Raw genomic sequence first — 21046 nt, 5'->3', positions numbered from 1 at the left:
TATTGACCATAATCTTGTTCACTTTAGGTAGCATCGTTCTATACAAATAAAATCGCGGTTTTATTTTCCTCAACTTTTGGCTTGTCCGAAGCTTTTCTATGAGCTTGTATTCAAACAGCTCCTGTTTAAATTAGAACGTCAAGAACGGTAATATTCAATATTCTTATGATTTATGTAGTTCCCAAATTCTGAAGTGGTTAAAAATAATTATGATTGTAAGACAAATCGACAGAGATCGATGTAAATAATTTTATTGTTACCTCTTATCTTGCTCCGCTTCATTTTTTTTTCCCGCCCGACGTCTATCACAGATATTACAAAGTGTTACTTACAATTAAACAAACAGTTGTCGGTAACGTTAAGGCAGGAGAAACCGAAGGCATTGTGAAATCGACTAAAATCTTGTTATCACTGCCCCAGAGATAATTAAGTGATATTACTATATAGTAATCATGCTCGAATTCCGAATGCACGTGTCGGGCGTGAGGGTACAGCGAGGTATTTGTCTGACACCCGCTCAATTTGATCATCGAAATAAGGAAATTTTAGTCAACCTAACAATTTGCAAAGAAATAAGTACCTACCTACTTACACCAAGTTTTATGGTAGAAGAATAAAATAAACATTAGGTACCTTTCGATCATAATACACGTCCTCTTAAAAAAGTGTTGCAGTTGTGTGATTCTATAAAAAAAAAAATCGAAAATGAATATGAGCAACCCGTCAATAAGTGCCAACACCAGGAAAATTGATAAAAAGTATTGAAAATATTGTGTACTTGGTAGTGATTCAGTAAATAAATATACGCATAAGCAGTAGGACTGTGGAGAGAAAAATTGAATAAAATTAAAATATTATTAACACATATTTTAAACCAAGTTTAACTTGTAAATAAGAAGATTTGAAGAAAAACTATTTTATGGAAATTGCTGCGTATGTTTTACGTGCCTACCTGCGTACAATACGTATCTAATTAATTGCTCGTACGCGTAAATTAACTTCAAACTTGTGTAGTAATTATAAAGTCAAATAGATACACGAGATATTGAAAGAAAATATACAAGTCATTCACCAAACTGTAATTAACCAATTTTGGCATGACTAGTAGGAAATATTCCCGCTGATGACATTCAGTGTATCTGCAAACACACGATATATTTTGTTCGTTGGCGAAAATTTACATCCAAGATAAGACAGTTGTAAATTAATACATAATCTCGGCTTGTCACTACAAGAACGGAACATTTTAATCTCTTTGCTTTTCTAATCTACCCATTAAACGTTCTAAATTTGTGACAGACACAAGGAAATATTGGAAATAAAATTACTTCATAAATCACATGACTATTTAAAAGCGTGCAAATACGAATTTCGTAACAATTGTATTGTATTCAATGTACCTATGTATCTGCTTCAGAAAACTTGATAAAAATAATCGCTTTTAAGATAAAATTATTTGTTTTGTCAAAAATGAATTGCTCGTGAAGTAAAAGCACGAGTCCTGTGTTATTTAACGAATTAAACGAATTGTTCAGAAATACTCAATGTAATCTCTGTCCATCAAGTTTACTGTACAGCTAGGTTTATTTTTTTTTCTATTTTTTTTTTTATCTCTGGGGGTGTTAAGTCGTTATTAGACTAACTGTAAGACGTTCTATCTGGATAATGTACGACGAGTATGTATTAACATACTGATAATAGACGAGACGTGTGATTTTTCTTTCCTACCAATCCACTTCCCAACATTATTCGACCATTCGACTATTCGTGTAGCATGCTACCATTCGAGTATCAGGTACGTCTGAATTAGAGATTAGAGCTGCACATCAATAGTTGAGAACTGTAATTAATTATTTATCGAATATAATTTGAATCGTCAAATTTAATATTTCTACTACCCTCATTCTGATAGTTTTATACTTAAAAAGGAACATCCTGACAATGAGAATGAGATTCTTTAAGTCGACATAAATTTTTGGAGCATTAGAATGTTTCAGAAACGTGTCTTTTGTGTTTCGATTAATAAACGATTTAAGGGATGAAAACCCACGTCGAAGTTCACTGTTCGAAATGACCTTTCTTTCTCTAATTAATCTCAAACCATTCGTCAAATAAAAAATTGTTGGCTACGAAAATTATTCAGTTTTCAAAGTATAATTGTATGAGAACAGAAAAATATCAGTAGATATTCAAATATAGAGCTCTAATTCCAATGTAATGTTTGAATGTAATATTCGAATACATCCCTAATAAACTTCACCTAATTCGTATGCTGTATTCGAATACAACCCTAATTAGAATGTAGTATTGAAATATATATCTAGTTCGAATACAGTATTCGAATACGTGGAAGAATATTTGTAACGTTCGAGTACTCGTGAAGTATGTAAATTTTTAATGATTCGAACAGTCCCTAGTCTCCTATGTGTGAAAAAAAGCTTCTACGGATTCGCCAACTTCACATTGTAAGTGAGCTTGAAGTTGACCAGTCTGAAGATTCGTTAGGTGTATTCGGTAGTACCCGAAAGCATATAAAATCCAATTTGACACGTATACGAACCAGTTCACCGTATTTTTGTTTGCTGAAACGATGGTGGAGCCACAGGATGGGCGAGAACTACCGCACTACTTCATCGAACCAACAAACATATAAATTGACTGATGCACAAGTGAAATTTTTAATTATGCCTAACCTCCTCCCACGACAAGAAGGTAAACGTCGTAAAAACGCAATACATATGCGTCAAATAAATGATCGCAAAAATGCCACAGATTATGTACCCGCAGGAGATTTTCTAAGAAATCGATTAACTTAATTCCAAGTAACGTTTCGAAAGTAACAGTTATTTTTTAATGTGGAAAGAGGGGATCAAAAGTAATCTGTAAAGCAAACTTCTAGTTTATCCTTTTCTTTTTTCTGTTGCAAAAAAAAGGTGTCGCGATTCGAGACGAGCGATTCTTGAACGGGGCCGAGCTTAAATTACAGACGCTGATAAGTACCTGTAAACAGATTATAAAACATTACGAATATTTTTCCACAAACTTTTACGACAAATTTAGTTTTGGACGTCGAGATTTAAAATTCGTTGATTTGAATTGTTTCTCCTATTAATACATATGTTTACGAATAGGAGGTTTTGCCATTACGAAATCCTAAAAACTTGGTTAAAATATTTCTAACTACCACAGAATACACACAAGATTGTAATAGTATATCTCAAAGTAAATTTTCGTTCTTTCAGATTGCTTATTATTACATTTCTATTAGAATATTCGTTTATATTTTTTATCGTCATGTTTGTAATATATTTTCAGTAATGTAAGGTGTAGAAATTGTGAAGAGGCACATATTTGGAGGTAGATAGTCGGAAATGCGTGTTACCTCAGTTTTGTGAATTCAATCTTGTTATTATTATTATTTATTATTTTCAACGGGGAAACCGTTTAGTATACAAGAACATGGTAACTAGTACAAAGTGATAGTTATGATCAAGATTGAGTATGGTTGGTTTACGATGGTGACATAAAACTTGTACAGCTTTTAACTAAATCGCATGCATAAGGAACTGAACATAACTATTTTAAAATCAAGCGCATGAAACAGTACCACTATACAAGTTAAAATCGTTTAATTGACAGATACCCTACGCATTTTGTGTGTAAATTCCGTTGGAAGCATAACTACCTACGTTTTCGTATCCGGCTGAGAAAGCAACCAAAGCTGCGACTGAACGATTAAATATACTAAAAGAAATAATTACCACTTTTATCCGCACTACTATCGAGAGTATGTAAAATGAATTTTAGTCATTTCCAAACTACAGATTATAAAGCAATATGAATCTATTTAACAGAAAAGTGACATAGTCGTATAAGGCATCATATTATCTTCTTTGCGTCGTTCTTTGCAAACTCACATTCAAGATTTGTCTACTCCGTGTGCGACCCATCCATATTAAAAATTATATTATTATAATCTTAACGTTATTTCTTCCCTTGTGTTCAGTTGCAGCTTTTTGTGAAAGAAAAGCAGTCCTGAGTGGTACATTCTTTTGAAGTACGTACATACACACAGAGTGCCAAGACTAAAGGAAATTAAAACTAAAAAATATTTTAATTGCAAAGTAAAAAATAATACTCGAAATAATGAATTATTTAAATTACATTATCGTTTCTATTTTAAAAGTAACATAGACAAAATAAATAACCTTATTTTCTGCCAAGCTGAGATAAATTGCGAAATGATTATTTATTTATGTTAACTGCTTTAAATAAAAGAACAGATGATTTTGTGTTTGAAGGAACTGTGTTTTAAATGTGTCTAAAATAGGGCTGGGACTATTTGCCGATTTTTTCGGTATTCGAATATTCGAATACTTCAGTTACTCAATTATTTGGCGAATATAGGTAATTCGAATATCCAAGTATTCGAATACTATTCGAATATTTAAGTATTCGAATAGTATGGTGTGAATTATAAATCAAGTTCTTTAGGTTCATTTGTCAGGGCGAGAGCTTATAAGTTAATTTTGACCCACTTCACACCATACTTTTCGAATAATAACATTCGAATACTCAAATATTCGAAGTTTATTCGTAGCATTCGTATACTTATAAAATATTCGAATTTAAATTATTCGAATAGTCCCAGCCCTAGTCTAAAACAAAAGTATAATATTCCGAACACATAACAACAATTACTATATCGAAATTGTGGTATAATAATTTTCTTCTAAAATTGAACAGAGTTAGCTCCCAGGACTGCTCTGATTCCAAACATATTTTCCTATTTAAATGGAAGATTGATTAATAGCCAAGTAACGAAATAATTTAGAGAAGCATCGTTTGCTTGGTTGTATAAAATAGCATACGGGTACTTGACAATACTATACCTTTTTCTTAAATGTAATAATATATGTTATTTAAATAATCATTTATAAAATATCGTATTCGTGTTAATACCCCCTTACTTACCCTCTATATGTGTAATATTACTGATCTTACCCTTCAGTTGCTCAATTATTTGGCGAATATAGATAATTCGAATATCCAAGTATTCAAATACTAGTCGAATATTTAAGTATTCGAATACTATTCGAATATTTAAGTATTCGAATAGTATGGTGTGAATTATAAATCAAGTTCTTTAGGTTCATTTGTCAGGGTGAAAGCTTATAAGTTAATTTTGACCCACTTCACACCATACTTTTCGAATAATAACATTCGAGTACTCAAATATTCGAAGTTTATTCGTAGCATTCGAATACTTATAAAATATTCGAATATTAAATTATTCGAATAGTCCCAGCCCTAGTCTAAAACAAAAGTATAGTATTCCAAACAAATAACAACAATTACTTTATCGAAATTGTGGTATAATAATTTTCTTCTAAAATTGAACAGTGTTAGCTCCCAGGACTGCTCTGATTCCAAACATTTTTTTCTATTTAAATGGAAATTTGATTAATAACCAAGTAACGAAATAATTTAGAAGAGCATCGTTTGCTTGGTTGTATAAAATAGCATACGGGTACTTGATAATACTATACCTTTTTCTTAAATGTAATAATATATGTTATTTAAATAATCATTTATAAAATACCGTATTCGTGTTAATACCCCCTTACTTACCCTCTATATGTGTAATATTACCGATCTTACCCTCTTTCACTTCGAGAACGAGTCATTTTCTCTTTCAGCTCAGGCCTAATAGCAGTTATGCTGAGCCTCGCCTATTTCACCACCCGGTGGCGGCGGCGGTGGCGGTGGCGGCGGCGGTGTTATTATTATATAATATTCAACTTTGTATCAAGTTTTTATGTAAAAATAATTGGAACATATATTTATTTACATGCACTTCTTTTTTATTAAAAACCACAGCATCCATCTCCATCACTAGTATTTCACATGAGTTTGATCTATTCCTTCCTAGATAGCAGAGGACGTCTTAAAAACGTCCATTTTACGTCTGTTTTTAGTCCGAAGGTGTTACAACCTAATTTGAAGGCCTTAAGGGGTTACATACGTTCTCGGCGCCCAATAATAGATCATTTTTAAAAATTTTTATTATAAAAAAAAAATTTTATACACTTTTGTCATATTCTGCTTCCATTTCTGCGGCTGCAGCTGCTTCTGCAAGAAAAAGGGGGTCTCCTAGTCAACACGATATTTCCCTGAAAAAACATACAATAATAAAAATTCAACAACGATCTTGTAAAATGGTCGTGTAGCAATGGGCCATCGGGACTAAATTTGGAATTTATGAAAAATAAGAAAATTATGCTACTACGAAAAAGGATTCGATGTTTCGTCTAAAATTTCGATATTTAAATAATAAAACTAGTATTGAAAATTAAAAATTTAAAAAATGGCCCGATGGCCCTTATAGAATATCATTCTGCGTAGATTAGCGCAAAATTAATGAAAAAATGTTGAAAATTACCGAAATTATCATACTGACCAGATTGAAAAATATGATTTCGAGAAAAACGCGTTTAAAGTTAACATACGAAAAATACTTGAGAAATCTTTTTTTATGCAATTTACACTTAATCTTCCATTCCTGCAGCATACTGTGGACCCTCACATTTCCCAATTTTCGAATCATTTAAACTTTTGCTCAAACTGCGAGCAGTATGAGCCCATTTCGTAGCTTGCACTGCTGCGATTCTCGCATGCTTTAATCTGTTGGTGCCTCCTCTTTTTCACAATTATTGTGCAAATTGAAGCCAATCTTACATCCCAATTGTTATAATGTTTCAATTAATGTATACATAATCATATATTCGGCAAAAAATATTGTCGAGCAGTATATCTTTCGCAGCGTTATTTGCAGCTCCAATAAGTATACTATAGGGACGTTTACTAATAAAGTTAGTTTCTACCTGAATGCTGCACCTGACTTCCTAGTGTTCGGCGCGGCCGAATTTTGTCGACGTTCTCACATTATGACAAAACTTCATTCAATATTGAGATATCGCTTTTATTCTTTTTGCCCTATATTCTACACGCTATAAACATTTCATTTCAGTGAGAAAAAAAACGATTTTTCGAAAGTTGAGAACGCATGTGACCCCTTGCTGGGATTTCCAATGCGCGGCTCGCCGCAGCGGCTGGCGGCGGTCCCACTAGTGCAAGGGAGAAGTATGCATCTGTTTCTCCCTTGCACTAGTGGCACCGCCGCCGGCCGCCGCGGCGAGCCGCGCATTGGAAATCCCAGCTTTAAAGATGTACGAATCGGATCATCTTAACGGCGTACAAAACTTACATCTTCAAGACGTGTTATGAAATTTGAAGGGGTGAGTCTAGCGGTCAAATGATGACATTCTATAAATTATATCGCGCCAATCCCCACGCAGATTTTGTAATTTTAACAGTTTTTGTAATTTGAGATCAATACATAGGTACATCTTAAAGTTAAAGTTGTTTAGAAGGAAATGTATCGGGTAGCTGCGAATAGCATAAGAGGAGGTTGCATAAGGGAAGAGGCCTGTGATCGATTCCCCCCATCACGGTTAGGTACAATTTATTTTTCCAGTACCTATACCTAAATGTGTTAATGACGTCTCTCAATTGGACGAAATCCAAACCTGATGAAGACGTCTTTAAAACGCTTTTCACACGTCCTTAAGACGTCTGTGCGTTATCTGTGTTAAGAGAAACAGTAAAAAAGAATGGCCCATAAAATGATACCACATAGAGACTGTATTTACATTTCAGTCCAGCATAGATCACCGAACGTATAGCGGTAACTTTCTACTAAAGTTATCAATATATTGTAAATTGTAACCATAGTGTGTGTATGTACAATAGTCGACGTTTTTGAATTAAATAACGAGCTGTTCGCAAGAACGATGCTCTTTAATCGTCTCGCGCTGCGTTGGAATAAGAATATTGTTATTGTGCAAGTGTTCCGGTAAATTAAGAGACAAGAGCTTGGGGAGTCGCATTAATGAATTGACAAATTTCGTTAGGCGCGCTGAACGCTACAACCCACTTGCGTCGCTAAATTACGCAGCATTCGTAGAATAGAAGAATCAAGGCCGGACGAGCTGCATTAGAAGCATTATTATTACTCACAGTTAACGCTAATCGTCGTTTTTCTCGAGGGCGAATGGCCTTTCATTCAGCATACCCTTTATTCGCCATTGTACATTGATTCCTCAGTTTCACTAAATTTTTACATCCTCAATTTCATTCAAACTTAAATTTCTCTGGTTCGCAAAATTCTCACATCATTTGTCTTCACAATTTTTACGCTTTCTTCCCAAAACATTAAGAAAATTCGTTCTGAGACACCTACATATGTACCTACCTATATAAAAGTTGATCCGGTAATTTTAACTGTTTCTAAACGAATTGTTAAACCACCACCAGTGATGTTTCGAGCAAATGTGAAACGTAAAGTGTAAGAATATTTGTTAAAAGTAATCACGTACTTTTTCGATGCGTATTGTCGAGGATAGTCTAGATCAGACTGTACCTCGACTTAGAAGACATTGATGAGGTCTATATGAAAGATGGGTCAGGGTCATGCACAATGCACTGTGTACACACAACGACAAAACTCCCCGGTGCAGCGTGCTGGTATCCTCCCTTTGTGTTCGCTATAAGAATTATCGTAGCTTCACGTAATTAGCCATGTTGGAAAAAGCCAAATAACTGTCAGTTTTGACCTCATCTTCAATTGCAGCGAGATATAGGTAAGTTCTACGATTACAGTACATAATGGGATGTTACGTACATGTTGCGTAGGTAGGTACTTTACCAAAACAAAGTACCTACGTGGAACTCATAATAGACCTTAGACTTAAATAATTACATTTGACTATTCAAGGATACAAGCACAACAACGAAAGTTCAAATGAATTAATGCCCCCAGTTCAAGGTCCACTAAGCAAGTTCGGTTGCTCCCCCCACTCAAATAGATGTCTCATAAAATCTCAAATAGAATCTATTACCATCACCTTTATAAATGATTACACTGGCTATTATATATTATTAAATAACTAGCACACTTTTGGATTAAACAAACATGTCCTTCGCAAACATTGCATTTTCAAAGTGTAGCGATCCGAACTCAATCGTTACCCATAAATTCTTATCGTTCGGAACCCGTCTAATCTTGCACCACCCTACCATCGCCCCTCCTTCCTAATACTAAAATATCAATTTGATGTTTCACAATAATTAAAGAACTCTTTAAATTTTCCTCACTTCCTTTCCCGATCATTTTTAAAGGCACGTGCAACGGCGTTTGCAGAAGTCAATTGTCACAGTACCCCCGACCGCCTCCGACAAGCAAGAGAATCCTGGATCAAGGGGCCGGGTCGGGCCGTCTGGTTCGAAAGACGCGGCCGAGAAGCGAGTGGATGCTGTGGCAGGTGGAAGGGCGACGATCCATAGCCGTGATTTTTCTTTATTTACGGAGGAATAAGGCAGGACACTTAATCCTCCGGTAATACCAAAGCGCATCCTCCAGGAGCGTGTCTGAGGATGTGATCGATAGAGACGTCCTGACGTCACGTGGACGTCGGCGTCGTGGAATTCATTACGCAGCCGGCGCGGCGGCCGGGTCTCAGGACTGGCTGGGCTTAAAAATTAAAAGGCTCTCAAACAAAAACTTCCTTTTTACTTTCGGCCTCGCGGGTTTGTAATCCCTTGACTACCGAAGCCCTCTGCAACAGCGTCAACTCACTCCCACCCCATCCCCAACCGAATTCAGGATGGAGGCCTGAAAACAAGCCTTAAGACCTTACCCCCCCATTTCCTACGCGTTCTTTCTTCTTCTCTCGACCGGGGAATCAACTAAGTAGAACCGTCGATCGGCCGATTTAAGTATCCTTTCCCCTTTCGTTCTCTCTTTCCTCCTTTTTTCGTACGACCAGGTGAAACCCCTTTCTTCTCTCTGGGCATTACGCCCTATTTGCGAGGGATGTAACCGAACCATCCCCGCGTATTGGACCATCCAGGAGGACCATCTTCGTTTATCGTGTAACGAAACTTCAGATTCGTTCGATCGATCCTTTATTGTTGTGCTTCACGCTGATAGGGTTATTGAGCTTGTTAACATTGGGCGAGGCTGCTCCTCTTGTTCAAGGTGTTATTTCACAGACACAAGTTCTTTAAATTTCTTATCTGAATGATTGGATAAAAATTCTTTTAATTATGTCATGAAATGTGTTGCTGTGTTACGGTTGTGGCGCATTATTCATTGACAATTTCTATTCCACTCTGTTCGAATAGAAAGTATATCTGCATAGTTTTCCTTAGAAAATACGTTTGGCCTTCTGCAGATTGCAAACTGTTACCTGATCAGTCAGAACGCAACTGAAAGTATGTACATTAGTACTAACAGGGCCGTTCCTGGGTTTTAGCCGCCCAGGTGCAAAAACAATATTGCCGCCCTTATTAACTTAATATTTTTGGATATACTTCCGAATGGCCCCAGTGGCCGATCGACACAAGGCTTGAGGGGATAGGTGGGGAGGGGGTGTGGACTCTTATCTAAAATTGCAGCTTCGGTAATTTATTAGTTTCCGAAATATTAATAAAAAATTATTGTTAATTTTTTTTTACCAATTATTTTCTTGAACTGTATATACGTAGCCCTAACGGGGTTTCAGCCTGCCCTCCCCCGAATTTGTTCTACGGACAGCTGGACGCGTTCCCCTTACCTCCGCGTGACCCTCAAGCGCCAACATGGCATGCACATTTAGCTGAAATTCAAAGCCAATTTTCTCGAAAACGAAGCGCGATATTAAAAAATTGTATTCTATATTTTCGTCTTAACTGGCCTGTAGAATCACCCCCCTAGAGTATTGCATATCAATAAAGTAATAGGTATCCATCCTGTATAATAGGATGGGGCCATTCGGAAGTACAGCCATATTTTTTAATTAAGAATTTGATATGCAGTGTTTACTTTTATATCTATATATACATAATTTTAAACAGTTATCGTGCAAAAGAGTTTCGATTATTATTATTATTAGTCAAAACTTTACATATAATAAACGGCCTCAGGCCGCCCTTAAGTTTGGCCGCTCAAGTGCGGGGACACCTTCTGCACCCCCGCCAGGAACGGCCCTGAGTACTAAAGTGTGGAATTTGCGGTCGTATTAATTCGTTCCTGAACAATGAACCTAACTTGTATCAATAAATAACATAAACATAATTTATTTATTTTTACTTTATGTCACACTATTACTAAAAGTAATATCGTTATCATTACCTTCACATTTCATATTTCTTATATTTTTGTTATAAGTTTTTAATAAAACATTTACAGACCTATGTTTATATGATATTAACATGTTATGTTTAACCACAGGACACACTGCCAAAGTTTTTACGGAAACCTGTGGCCTGTGGGGCACATTGTATCTATACTCTGGACTACTTACGATTAGTTTAAAAGAATTATGTTGCCAGTTTGTAATTAAAACCCGAAATGAATATTTTCAAAACTAAATTTTTCACGGTAAATGTTTACTTTAAGTGAGGATTCTCCGATGACTTTGAGCTTGACATATGTTGTCAGTGTCATCATACTGAACAACATTTCCCTCTAAACTTTGTGGCGCTCGGTTTTGGTTTACGAGATATTCGCAAAAAAACTTGGCATAATTGTACATTGAAATCTACCTATACAGACGTTACTAACACAACCAGTCTCCTCCTCGCCGTCGACTGTTTCACAGCCGATGCTATTATTATTGGTTGGGGCTAGATTAGGGCGGGGTGGGGGTGAGGAGCGTGTAAAGCGCGGTAGCGAACCGATTTGAGTATGTGTTAAATTCGGTAGTTCTAGTGTTAACTAAAGTTTTTCGCAAATATCTTGTAAACTAAAGCCTACCGCCAAAAAGTTTAAACGGAAATGTTCCGAATGATGACCTTGACAACAATAGCGATATTGACCTCATCGAGCGATGCTTATAACCGCAGTCTCATTTTGAACATCCCTAAACTCACATCGGTTCGCTACCATGCTTTACGCGCCCGCAAGCGGACGCGCGCCTCCCGCTCTAACCTAGCCCCAAACCAATACTAATCCCGTCAGCTGTAAAACCGTCGGTAGTTCTAATGATAAGTGAAATTTTTGGCGAACATCTCGTAAACCAAAACCGAGCGCCAAAAAGTTTAGAGGGAAATGTTGTTCAGAATGATGACCTTAACAACATATGTCAAGGTCATTGAAATCGGAAAATCCTCCCCTAAAGTAAACATTTACCAATAATTTGTTTGTAATACACAACTAAATAAGGTAATCAACTTTATCGTCATGGTTAATATTGTTTGAGCCTTGGGGGTGTAGGTACGAACCGTATTCTTTTGGAATTGCATTCTGATACTCTATCAGAAATTGACGCGTGTTTTATACTTGTCACCTGCTTAAGGCAGCCGCCTCATTTTTGTTATGGTCCGAATCCATCGAAGCGTCCCCAGTAAACAAACAGACCCTATTGTAGACGAGTTTTTGGCACATAGTGGCCACATCTGCTGTGCTCTCTGTCTCTGCCGCGCTGTTGCCACAGAGTTCTCTCTTTTTATCGAGAAGCCTTGAAGGAATACGGCACGAGAACTGCGTCTAGCGTCAGAGCCTCGCTGAACATAGCAATAATGAAAGATAGAGAGGGCCGGGAGTGTAAGAAGGAAAGATGGAAAGATACCAAACCTGATACAATTTGAACTATCATTATTAACGATGTTACACATAAAATTTGTTTGCAGAATTGAAAACCGGTTTCGCTCAAAGTAGTCCGATTTAAATTAGTTATCACTTTCATATTGATACGATGAAAAATAAAGAAATTCAGTTTCTGCATAATTGATGATACATAGCCGAGCAACTCCAAGCGGCAGATTAGACGGGTGAGCAATGTCGCTCGGCTCGGGCTTCTGGGGACCTCAAGAATGAAGGCCTGCGATTAAAAAAATTATTTGTGGCCGACGGATGAATTCCCGTGGAATAAACTGATTCATCAGTGGCGTTTCAAATAAAAATAACTCTGGGTTATTTTTATTGGACGACAAATAAAGATAAAGTCTCTTTAATTTGACAGTTTATTTCAATAATTTATAATGCCCATCTCTGGATGAAACAATAGTAATTTGCGTATCAATATCCCATCTAAACTTCGCAATTCTTATTATCTTCTCTCATTCTGTGCAATATTTATATTTACTTCTGAACAAACATAATGATATGATTATTCAATGATTGTTTATTTTGTTTGTTTTAATAGAATGTAAAACTTTCACATTATCCATCGTATCGGCATGAACGCTTCAGTAACATACTGCCGAGATTTTCCAGATGAAAATAAATTTAAACACGGTATAAATCGGATTATTTTGAAAAGATTTTATTCAGCTTCGATCCTCTCATTGTTTGTATGTTTGTATGTTTGATGTATGTATGGTTCGAATCTGGCAAGTCAAATTTAACCAACTTCCAATTATCCAATTGTCTTGAAACTTTGCAAGCGTGCGTAGTTTGGATGAAAATATAATATTTAAAAAAAAATTACTCCTAGGGGATGAAAAAATTACCCATAATTAATAAATATAACACATAACCATAAATCCAAACGACTTGAAATCAGCCACTCGCGTTCTTTACGAAAACGACAAAAAGCCCCTGCGTTCATGATGCTAGTCGCATCGCTATTCCCGCAGTAAATACACAATTTATATCGAGAAATGATTCGTTACGTTCGAATAGCAAACAAAATTGTAGTACAAGAAAATAATTATTTTTTAGTCTTTAGTGCATTTTAATTTAGTTTTTTGTGCATTTTTAATAAAATCGTTTAACATAAAAATTTGTTTTTTTTATATATTTTTTTAGCATTATTAGATTTAGAAATGTTACATTTATATTTAATTATTTAGTGCAGTTCTAGAAATAACCTGATTTATATCGTGTTTGAACTCATTTTAATCCAGAAAATCTCAGTAGTATGTTACTGAAAACGTTGCGTTTTACATTTTATTAATACATTATCCACTACAAGCAACATTGTATGCCTTTCGAGCCGAGGCTCGAACCGAGATCAGAAGCCGCCGCTGAACAGCCCAAGTCCTCAGCTCGAAGAAAGATGGCGCCGATTCGGATAACCACGCTGCTAAAAGTTGTTCAAAGCCTTCAAATAAAAGCTGAATAAACTACGGATATAGATGAAAACCTTATTCGACGGTTCGAATAAAAGTTCTTCATAAAAAAAAGTATCTTTCGCCGTCGAATACATTCACTTCAAATAAATTTATTCATCAGTGGTGTTTGGAGTAAAGTAAAGTGACCGGACGTCCCGCATTGTGCGGGACAGTCCCGCATTTGAGCCCTTTGTCCCGCACTGAAAAGTGTCCCGCAAATTGTCCCGGATTGGACATGTAACCTTTTACATTTTCGCATTGACATAAAGTTACTGCTTCCTCTACTTTTTTTTGTGAAAAAAAAAAAATTTTAATTTCGTTTCAACGTATCATCTTATAATCACAAGTATGTATTTTTAAATATATTGTAAATGCTTTAATAAACTACGGAAAAGATCTCCTCACGCCTCTGTTAACCCTTTTTTTTTGCTTGCTTGCTTGTCCCGCATTGGAACAGAAAATATCTGGTCACTTAGAGTAAAGATAAATCTTGTTATTTGAAGCTTGGAATAACGGATAAACATAAAGTAGTTTTTATTCGAGTTTATCCACATATTATCTTTGCCCATCTCTAATCTCCAGCCGTTTCGTCGTGATTCATTCAGGCTTCCCTGACGACAGAATAGTAATAGGGGAAATGTGGCATCAGCGCAATACGAATCTCGATACGTATCGGCAATTATGTATTTCCAACATTTATCGGCTAGCTTGGATTTGAACCATTGCTGGTGCTATGTGGTTTGAATATACCATCAACGCCTCTGATGGAAAAGCCTCGAAGCCTCATTCTGTCAGTTTTCGAGCTGTCCTCTGTACATGATTTATGAATTCGTTATTATTTCAATGTACGGTGCTTATTAGCGTTCAAACGCACCAAACCCGCCAGCACGTATGCCTATTGGAGGCAATTATTATACCTGCAAAAATTTCCTTCTTGCCGATTCCAGAATGAAAGTTAGTTGAAACAGTTTGTTTACTACATCGCGTATACGCAGGGCCGGCGAACCCATTATGTAAGTTATGCGCCGCATCAAGGCGCCAGCCGAAGGGGGTACTAAAAAACTAGATCGCACGCTTAATAATAAAGGAATCCAACTTCCAAATAAACAAAATGTAAATGTAATTATTGTTTTTTATTGTACCCAGTAAAGACAAAGCATATTAAATAGAAAACAGGTGCAATAATTTTGGGGCGCCAAAAATTTTCTTGCGTAAGGGCGCCAGCCATCTTCGTATCGGCCCTGCGGATACGTACACGCTGGTGCTACGTGGCTCGAGATTAGCGCCTCTGACGGAGAAGCCTTGAAGTCTCATTCTGTCAGTTTTCGAGTCATAAATTCATTATTATTTCAACGTACAGTGCTTATTAGCGTTCAAACACACCAGACACGCCTGCACGTATGCCTATTGGAGGCAATTATTATACCTGCAAAAATTTCTTTCTCGCCGATTCCAGAATGAAAGTTAGTTGAAACAGTTTGTTTACTACATCGCGTATACGTACACACTTTTCCTAGCTTGTGTGAGCGTACGCACACATTCAAGGCCCAGCGAGACGGCAGCCTTAAGTAGAATTTAATTACATAAACAATTGCTATAAAAGAAGAACACGTATCTATTCACTTGCTTCCTGATAGGTAGGGAAGAGTAAGGTAATGCGGAATGAGTGGGTAAAACGGAACATTAATGTTTCTCTTAAGGCGGATCCAGACTTGAATGAATATACGTTGAGCAAGGCTGAACGCGCACGAATATTCTGATGCGGACGGGTGAAACGATAGGCAGGGTCGCATGCATCATATGCTAGTGTGGACGCTTCATTCGTGGCGACTCGACGCATGCGACCCGACTCGCAAATGCCGATGAAGGCACATGGCCTGAGCCGACCGTTGTCGGTTTTCTTCCACACATCCAAGGAAGTTTGGAGTGCATTGCGTTCAGCGTGGATGATAGAAGCAGATGAGATACTTTTCTCAAATCCTCGATGTCTCGGATTTTCATGATATTGAAATAAATTGTAGTCCATATGAAGTTAGGGAGGGCTAAGTCCTCATTTTTGCAGATTCGAAATTATTTACAAAATTCATATCTTCAAAGTTATTTGCTTTCAGTGATTTTTACGAAACCCGCCTACAGGAATTAATTTTAATGACCTAAATTATTGAAGGAATGGATTTGCGTCTTTTTTGTTTAATCATGAAGGATGGATCTATGTGAATGAATTTAATCCATTGCTAATATTGTCATAAACAGTTAATCAAAAATCTAAAAAATACATTTTCAACAATATAATGCAATTACCATATGATAGGCTTTAAAGCTCTATTTTACTGAATAATTTGTCTTTCTTTTCTTCACTACACCCTGTATTGTTCTTAATGCATACAGTCTGACCGACTCGCTGTTGTGTTAAAAAATCACACCAGACTATTTTTAACGAACTCAGCAGCTTGAAATTATATAAATCAATATTTCATGAAATTTCCTTCATTATGGTCCGAATTACGTTGTTCTTGGTGGTAGTTTCATCGGCGAAACATAAGGAATCAATTGATGTCATGCACCGGTTGATATTCATTTTTCATGTAAAAATCCATGTGTATTTGATTATTTTTAGTAATTTTTATGTTATCTGATAAAATATTTTTTCTTATGTGTATAATATATATTTTTGTTATATTTTATTTGTAACAGGTATACCTAAAACATATATTTATAGTTATAAATGAATACTTTTTAAATCATAAAAAGAAAGATTTTGTACGTTTACATGGTCTTTTAGTGGGTGTTCCGCCTTACCCTACCACTTGACCGAGACAAAGATTTCAATACCTCCGGTAAATCTCATTTTCCTTTGTTGCCAAATATTTTTCTTACCCAAGGCTTTGATTTTTTTTTATAGCCTAAGCTCCACTGTAGACTCCTATTGAAGTCCCATGTCTTTTTTGACGTGAATACGTCTTTAAAATCGGTACAGTACTGGGGGGCATGCATGATATGTCGAGCGTTGCGAAAAGGGTGACGAAAATGGGAGATAAGGTTTCGTCTTATAACTTCAAAACTAAATGCAACATCCAAAAAATAAATATAGCTTCGAGTAGACAAAGGATGTCCGCACCTGAGATTACCTTCGGACCGAGTGCGTAACCGCTGTGAGCGTGGGTGGGTACGGGGTCATCAAAAGTACAGAATTTAAACGTTAAAAACTAGATTTACCCGGACGCGTGCGAGGAACATCATGAAACAGACGACGCGCTGACACTCCGTCTCGCTCCGTCCCTCAGATGCCTGTTCTCCGTCGCGCACGCAAAGGTCGGAATATCACGCGCCCGAAAAGCAGAGCGAAACAAAGCATCAACTGCATTCGCCCCGCACCACTCCCCGCCCGCACTCAGGCTCTCCGACTCGCTCTCTTCTTCGCCAGGAAAAAAGCGAGAAAGGCCGTGGTTACGATGGACATTTTTTTCGCCCGAAAACTCGATTAGTTTCTGTGTAAACGATAACATTCATCGGTGTGATCCATTTCGGCTTCGTCATTGATATCACGGGATTAAAACTAGCATTTATCTTACATTCGCCAGAAATCTAGATGTATCTTGCATGCCATTTGTTTCATACTTCATCTATCACAGGCCTATAATCCATAAAATTATCGGCTATACTTCCGAATGGCCCTAGTGGCCTATCGACATGAGGTTTGAGGGGCAGGGTGGGAAGGGTGTGTGGACCCTAACTCTAAAATTTTTGCTTCGGGAATTTATTATTTTCCGAGATATTAATAAAACACTTGTAGTATGTCTGATGACTTATTCCGACATAACGCATTCCACCTTTCAACTTGTTCTGGATATTAATATTGGTTGGGGTTTGATTAGCGCGGGGGGGGGGGGGGCGTAAATCGTGGTAGCGAACTGATGTGAGTTTAGAGATTTGAACCAGAAACTTGCGTATGCGATCCATCCTATTATACAGGGTGGATACCTATTACTCTATTGATAGTCAATATTCTAGGGGGGTGATTCTATGGGTCAAAATAAGTCGAAAATATACAATATAATTTTTTAATGTCACGCTTCATTTTCGACAAAATTGGCTTTGAATTTCAGCTAAATACGCGAGCTTTCAGGCGCCTGAGGGGCATGCGGAGATAATGAGAACGCGTTCAACTGTCCGCAGAACAAATTGGGGGGGGGCAGGGTGGATCCCCGTTAGGGCTACGTGTACGCAGTTCAAAAAACTTTGAAAAAAAAGTTTGTAAAAAAAATAACAATAATTTTTTATTAATATTTCGGAAACTAATATATACCCGAAGCTACAATTTTAGATTTAGGGTCCACATCCCCTCCCGACAAACCTCGTGTTTATCGGCCACTGGGGCCATTCGGAACTACATCCAAATTATCCATGAATATTAATATCAAACTTACTTCTTTAATATCCGAGTATTCGCGTAAAAAAACTGCGGTTTGTGTCCCCGACACAACCTACCCGATTTTCACCTTCCGAGTTTATGTTATCACCCTCCAAAATTAAGCGTTCCATTTTACCCTACTCTCCCATACAATGAAATTTAACGTTCATATCTCGTTGTGTATGAAGGTATTAAACTTTATCGCAGATGTAACGAAGAAAACACGGGGCGGTAACCTCTTGAAAATGAAATGACCACTACGATATTCCATATGGTATTCGATAACGATACATACGGTCGAAAATATAATAAAAACTTGAGTTTTATTTACAAACAAATAGGAATAACACTGTACAATCCTGCAAAAATTTCACCAGTCTGGAATGTAAATTAGAAACGGATTAACGCTCATCGCATACTCTGCGTAGCCATCCGGTCGATTCTTCGATTACATGAAATATTGACAGTGTATGCAGCATGTCTAGAAGGTACACGTATCTAACGTATCCGCATCTGCTTCGCAATCTTTTCACGTTTAATACTGGCCATGGAATGTTCTAGAATTCAGGTACTCGGCTATTTTCGTAAAATCTCAGTTTCTATCTGAAACTCGATATCCCGAAAACTTCGATGGATTTTGGTTTATAATCAGTACAAAATGGCTATTTCCTTTAATTTATATTCCCATTTATTTCCTTCCTATTCTCGCCACCGGCGATTGACGGCGCGGAATCCTCTTTGATAAATTCGCGACGTCTGTCGTTCTCCTGGGCGCCATAAAGATCCAAATTCTTCCCAAGATAACAAACTGCTGCATCGAAAAGCACTCCTATTATCGAAAATCCTGAAAATTATTCTGAATTCAGTAAAGACAAGAATTTCGTTCGCCAGCATCAACTGCACTGTATATACACATATTTAGTAATAAAACGGAATAAAATTGTAAATCAACCACAAAGAGTAACACGCTGCTATACTAGTTGGGCACGTTGTCATACACTATAGTCTATTGCAAGAGTAAAACATTCAATACAGAGATTACCATATATTATGTCTTTCGATTGGCTGTTACATAAAGTAAAACAAGGAAAACAGAATGCTGAAAATATGAAGAATTTATTACACGTTCAATTTCCCTATATGTAACTGAACATTGCATTCCAGTTTTTTAATCAGTTTCTGATCGTGAGTTCCCATTTATTCTTATTCCTTTCGATGTGTCTATCAACTAGGTACAGTATTTTCTCGCTGAGGGCTCGCTGGTCGGGACCGACGATGAGCCGTCATCGTGAACGGAGTAGAGCTGTTCGAGTACTCGAAAAAAGCGAGTCGAGCCTAACTGGGCTCGAAGTACCGAACCGAGCCGAGCACCCGTAAAAACTGAGCGGCTCGAAGAGAACCGCGTAATCAAATTTTTTCGGGCGGTTCGACGAGAACCGAGTACCCGAATTTTTTCGGATGGCCCAAATGTACTTCGAGCAGATCGAAATTTTCGAACTGTCCAAATATGACGAGTAGCTTGAAGCTTGAACGTTTCGAGCAGTACGAATGTTTCGAATATTTTAGGTTAGGAAATGTGTATCTACTGGAATGCAAATAATGCCGTGTAGAAGTCGACATATGTATCACATTATGCCATATTAAAGTAACAAAAACTTTGACACATCATGAATTGCCACTCCGCTTTTTTCTAAACTACATGACGTAGAGATGTCATATTTTGCGAATAATTAGATTTCATCTAAAAACACATGGAAAAACACATCTCTTAATTTTGGCTATACTTAATTTGTACTTCATAATCGTTTCTTTATTTATGTATATTTATTCATTTTTTATTAACTGGTAACAACCTTTGTTAACAGTGATTCGATACAAATCCATATACGTATAATGTATACGAAAGAGGCAAAAAATAAAGAAGGAAAAAAAAGGTAAGGAGAAATGAAAGATAAAAAAAAAGTATATGAAAACGTCATATATACATGAAAAACATGAAAAAAGAGATATTCCAATTTAGTACTTGTTTTCAATAGTTGCAGAATATTACTATTCGCAGTTTACATTTCAATTATTCACATGATTAAGATCTATTATTTAGGCATTATTTACATTCTAGATAGTTACACATTTCTAGGTAGATACACATTTTCTAACCTAAAATATTCGAAACATTCGTACTGCTCGAAACATTAAAGCTTCAAACTACTCCTCACAGTCGGACGGCTCAAAAATTTCGATCTCCTTGAGGTACATTTAGGTTGCTTGAAAAAAATCGTGTACTCGGTTCTCTTCGAGCCGCCCAAAAAAATTCGAGTACTCGGTTCTCTTCGAGTATTCCGCTCGGCTCGGTCCGAATTTCAAGCTACTCAATTATTCGAGTACTCGAACATCCCTAAAACACAGAATGGGGAAGATACCGCAAAGCGCGGCGCAAAAAAACGCCACTAGCGCATGTACTGCGATTTTGCATGAGTG

The 21046-nt window shown here is 36.8% G+C and overlaps 1 protein-coding gene across 5 annotated transcripts in view; it reads right to left on the bottom strand.

The window, feature by feature from the left end:
* Positions 1-18874: 18874 nt before the first annotated feature.
* Positions 18875-21046, bottom strand: part of Oatp33ea (Organic anion transporting polypeptide 33Ea) — a 132424-nt gene continuing 130252 nt past the window's right edge. For all 5 annotated transcript variants that reach the window (XM_076830278.1, XM_076830274.1, XM_076830273.1 and 2 more), the window contains exon 8: positions 18875-19412. In XM_076830278.1, the coding sequence (XP_076686393.1) occupies positions 19240-19412 (173 nt within the window). In that variant the 3' untranslated portion in view covers positions 18875-19239. The remainder of the gene's footprint in view (positions 19413-21046) is intronic.

This window comes from Andrena cerasifolii, chromosome 2 (assembly GCF_050908995.1).
Source record: "Andrena cerasifolii isolate SP2316 chromosome 2, iyAndCera1_principal, whole genome shotgun sequence".
Taxonomy (NCBI): Eukaryota; Metazoa; Arthropoda; class Insecta; order Hymenoptera; family Andrenidae; genus Andrena; species Andrena cerasifolii.
This window is presented reverse-complemented; position numbering and strand designations above follow the sequence as displayed.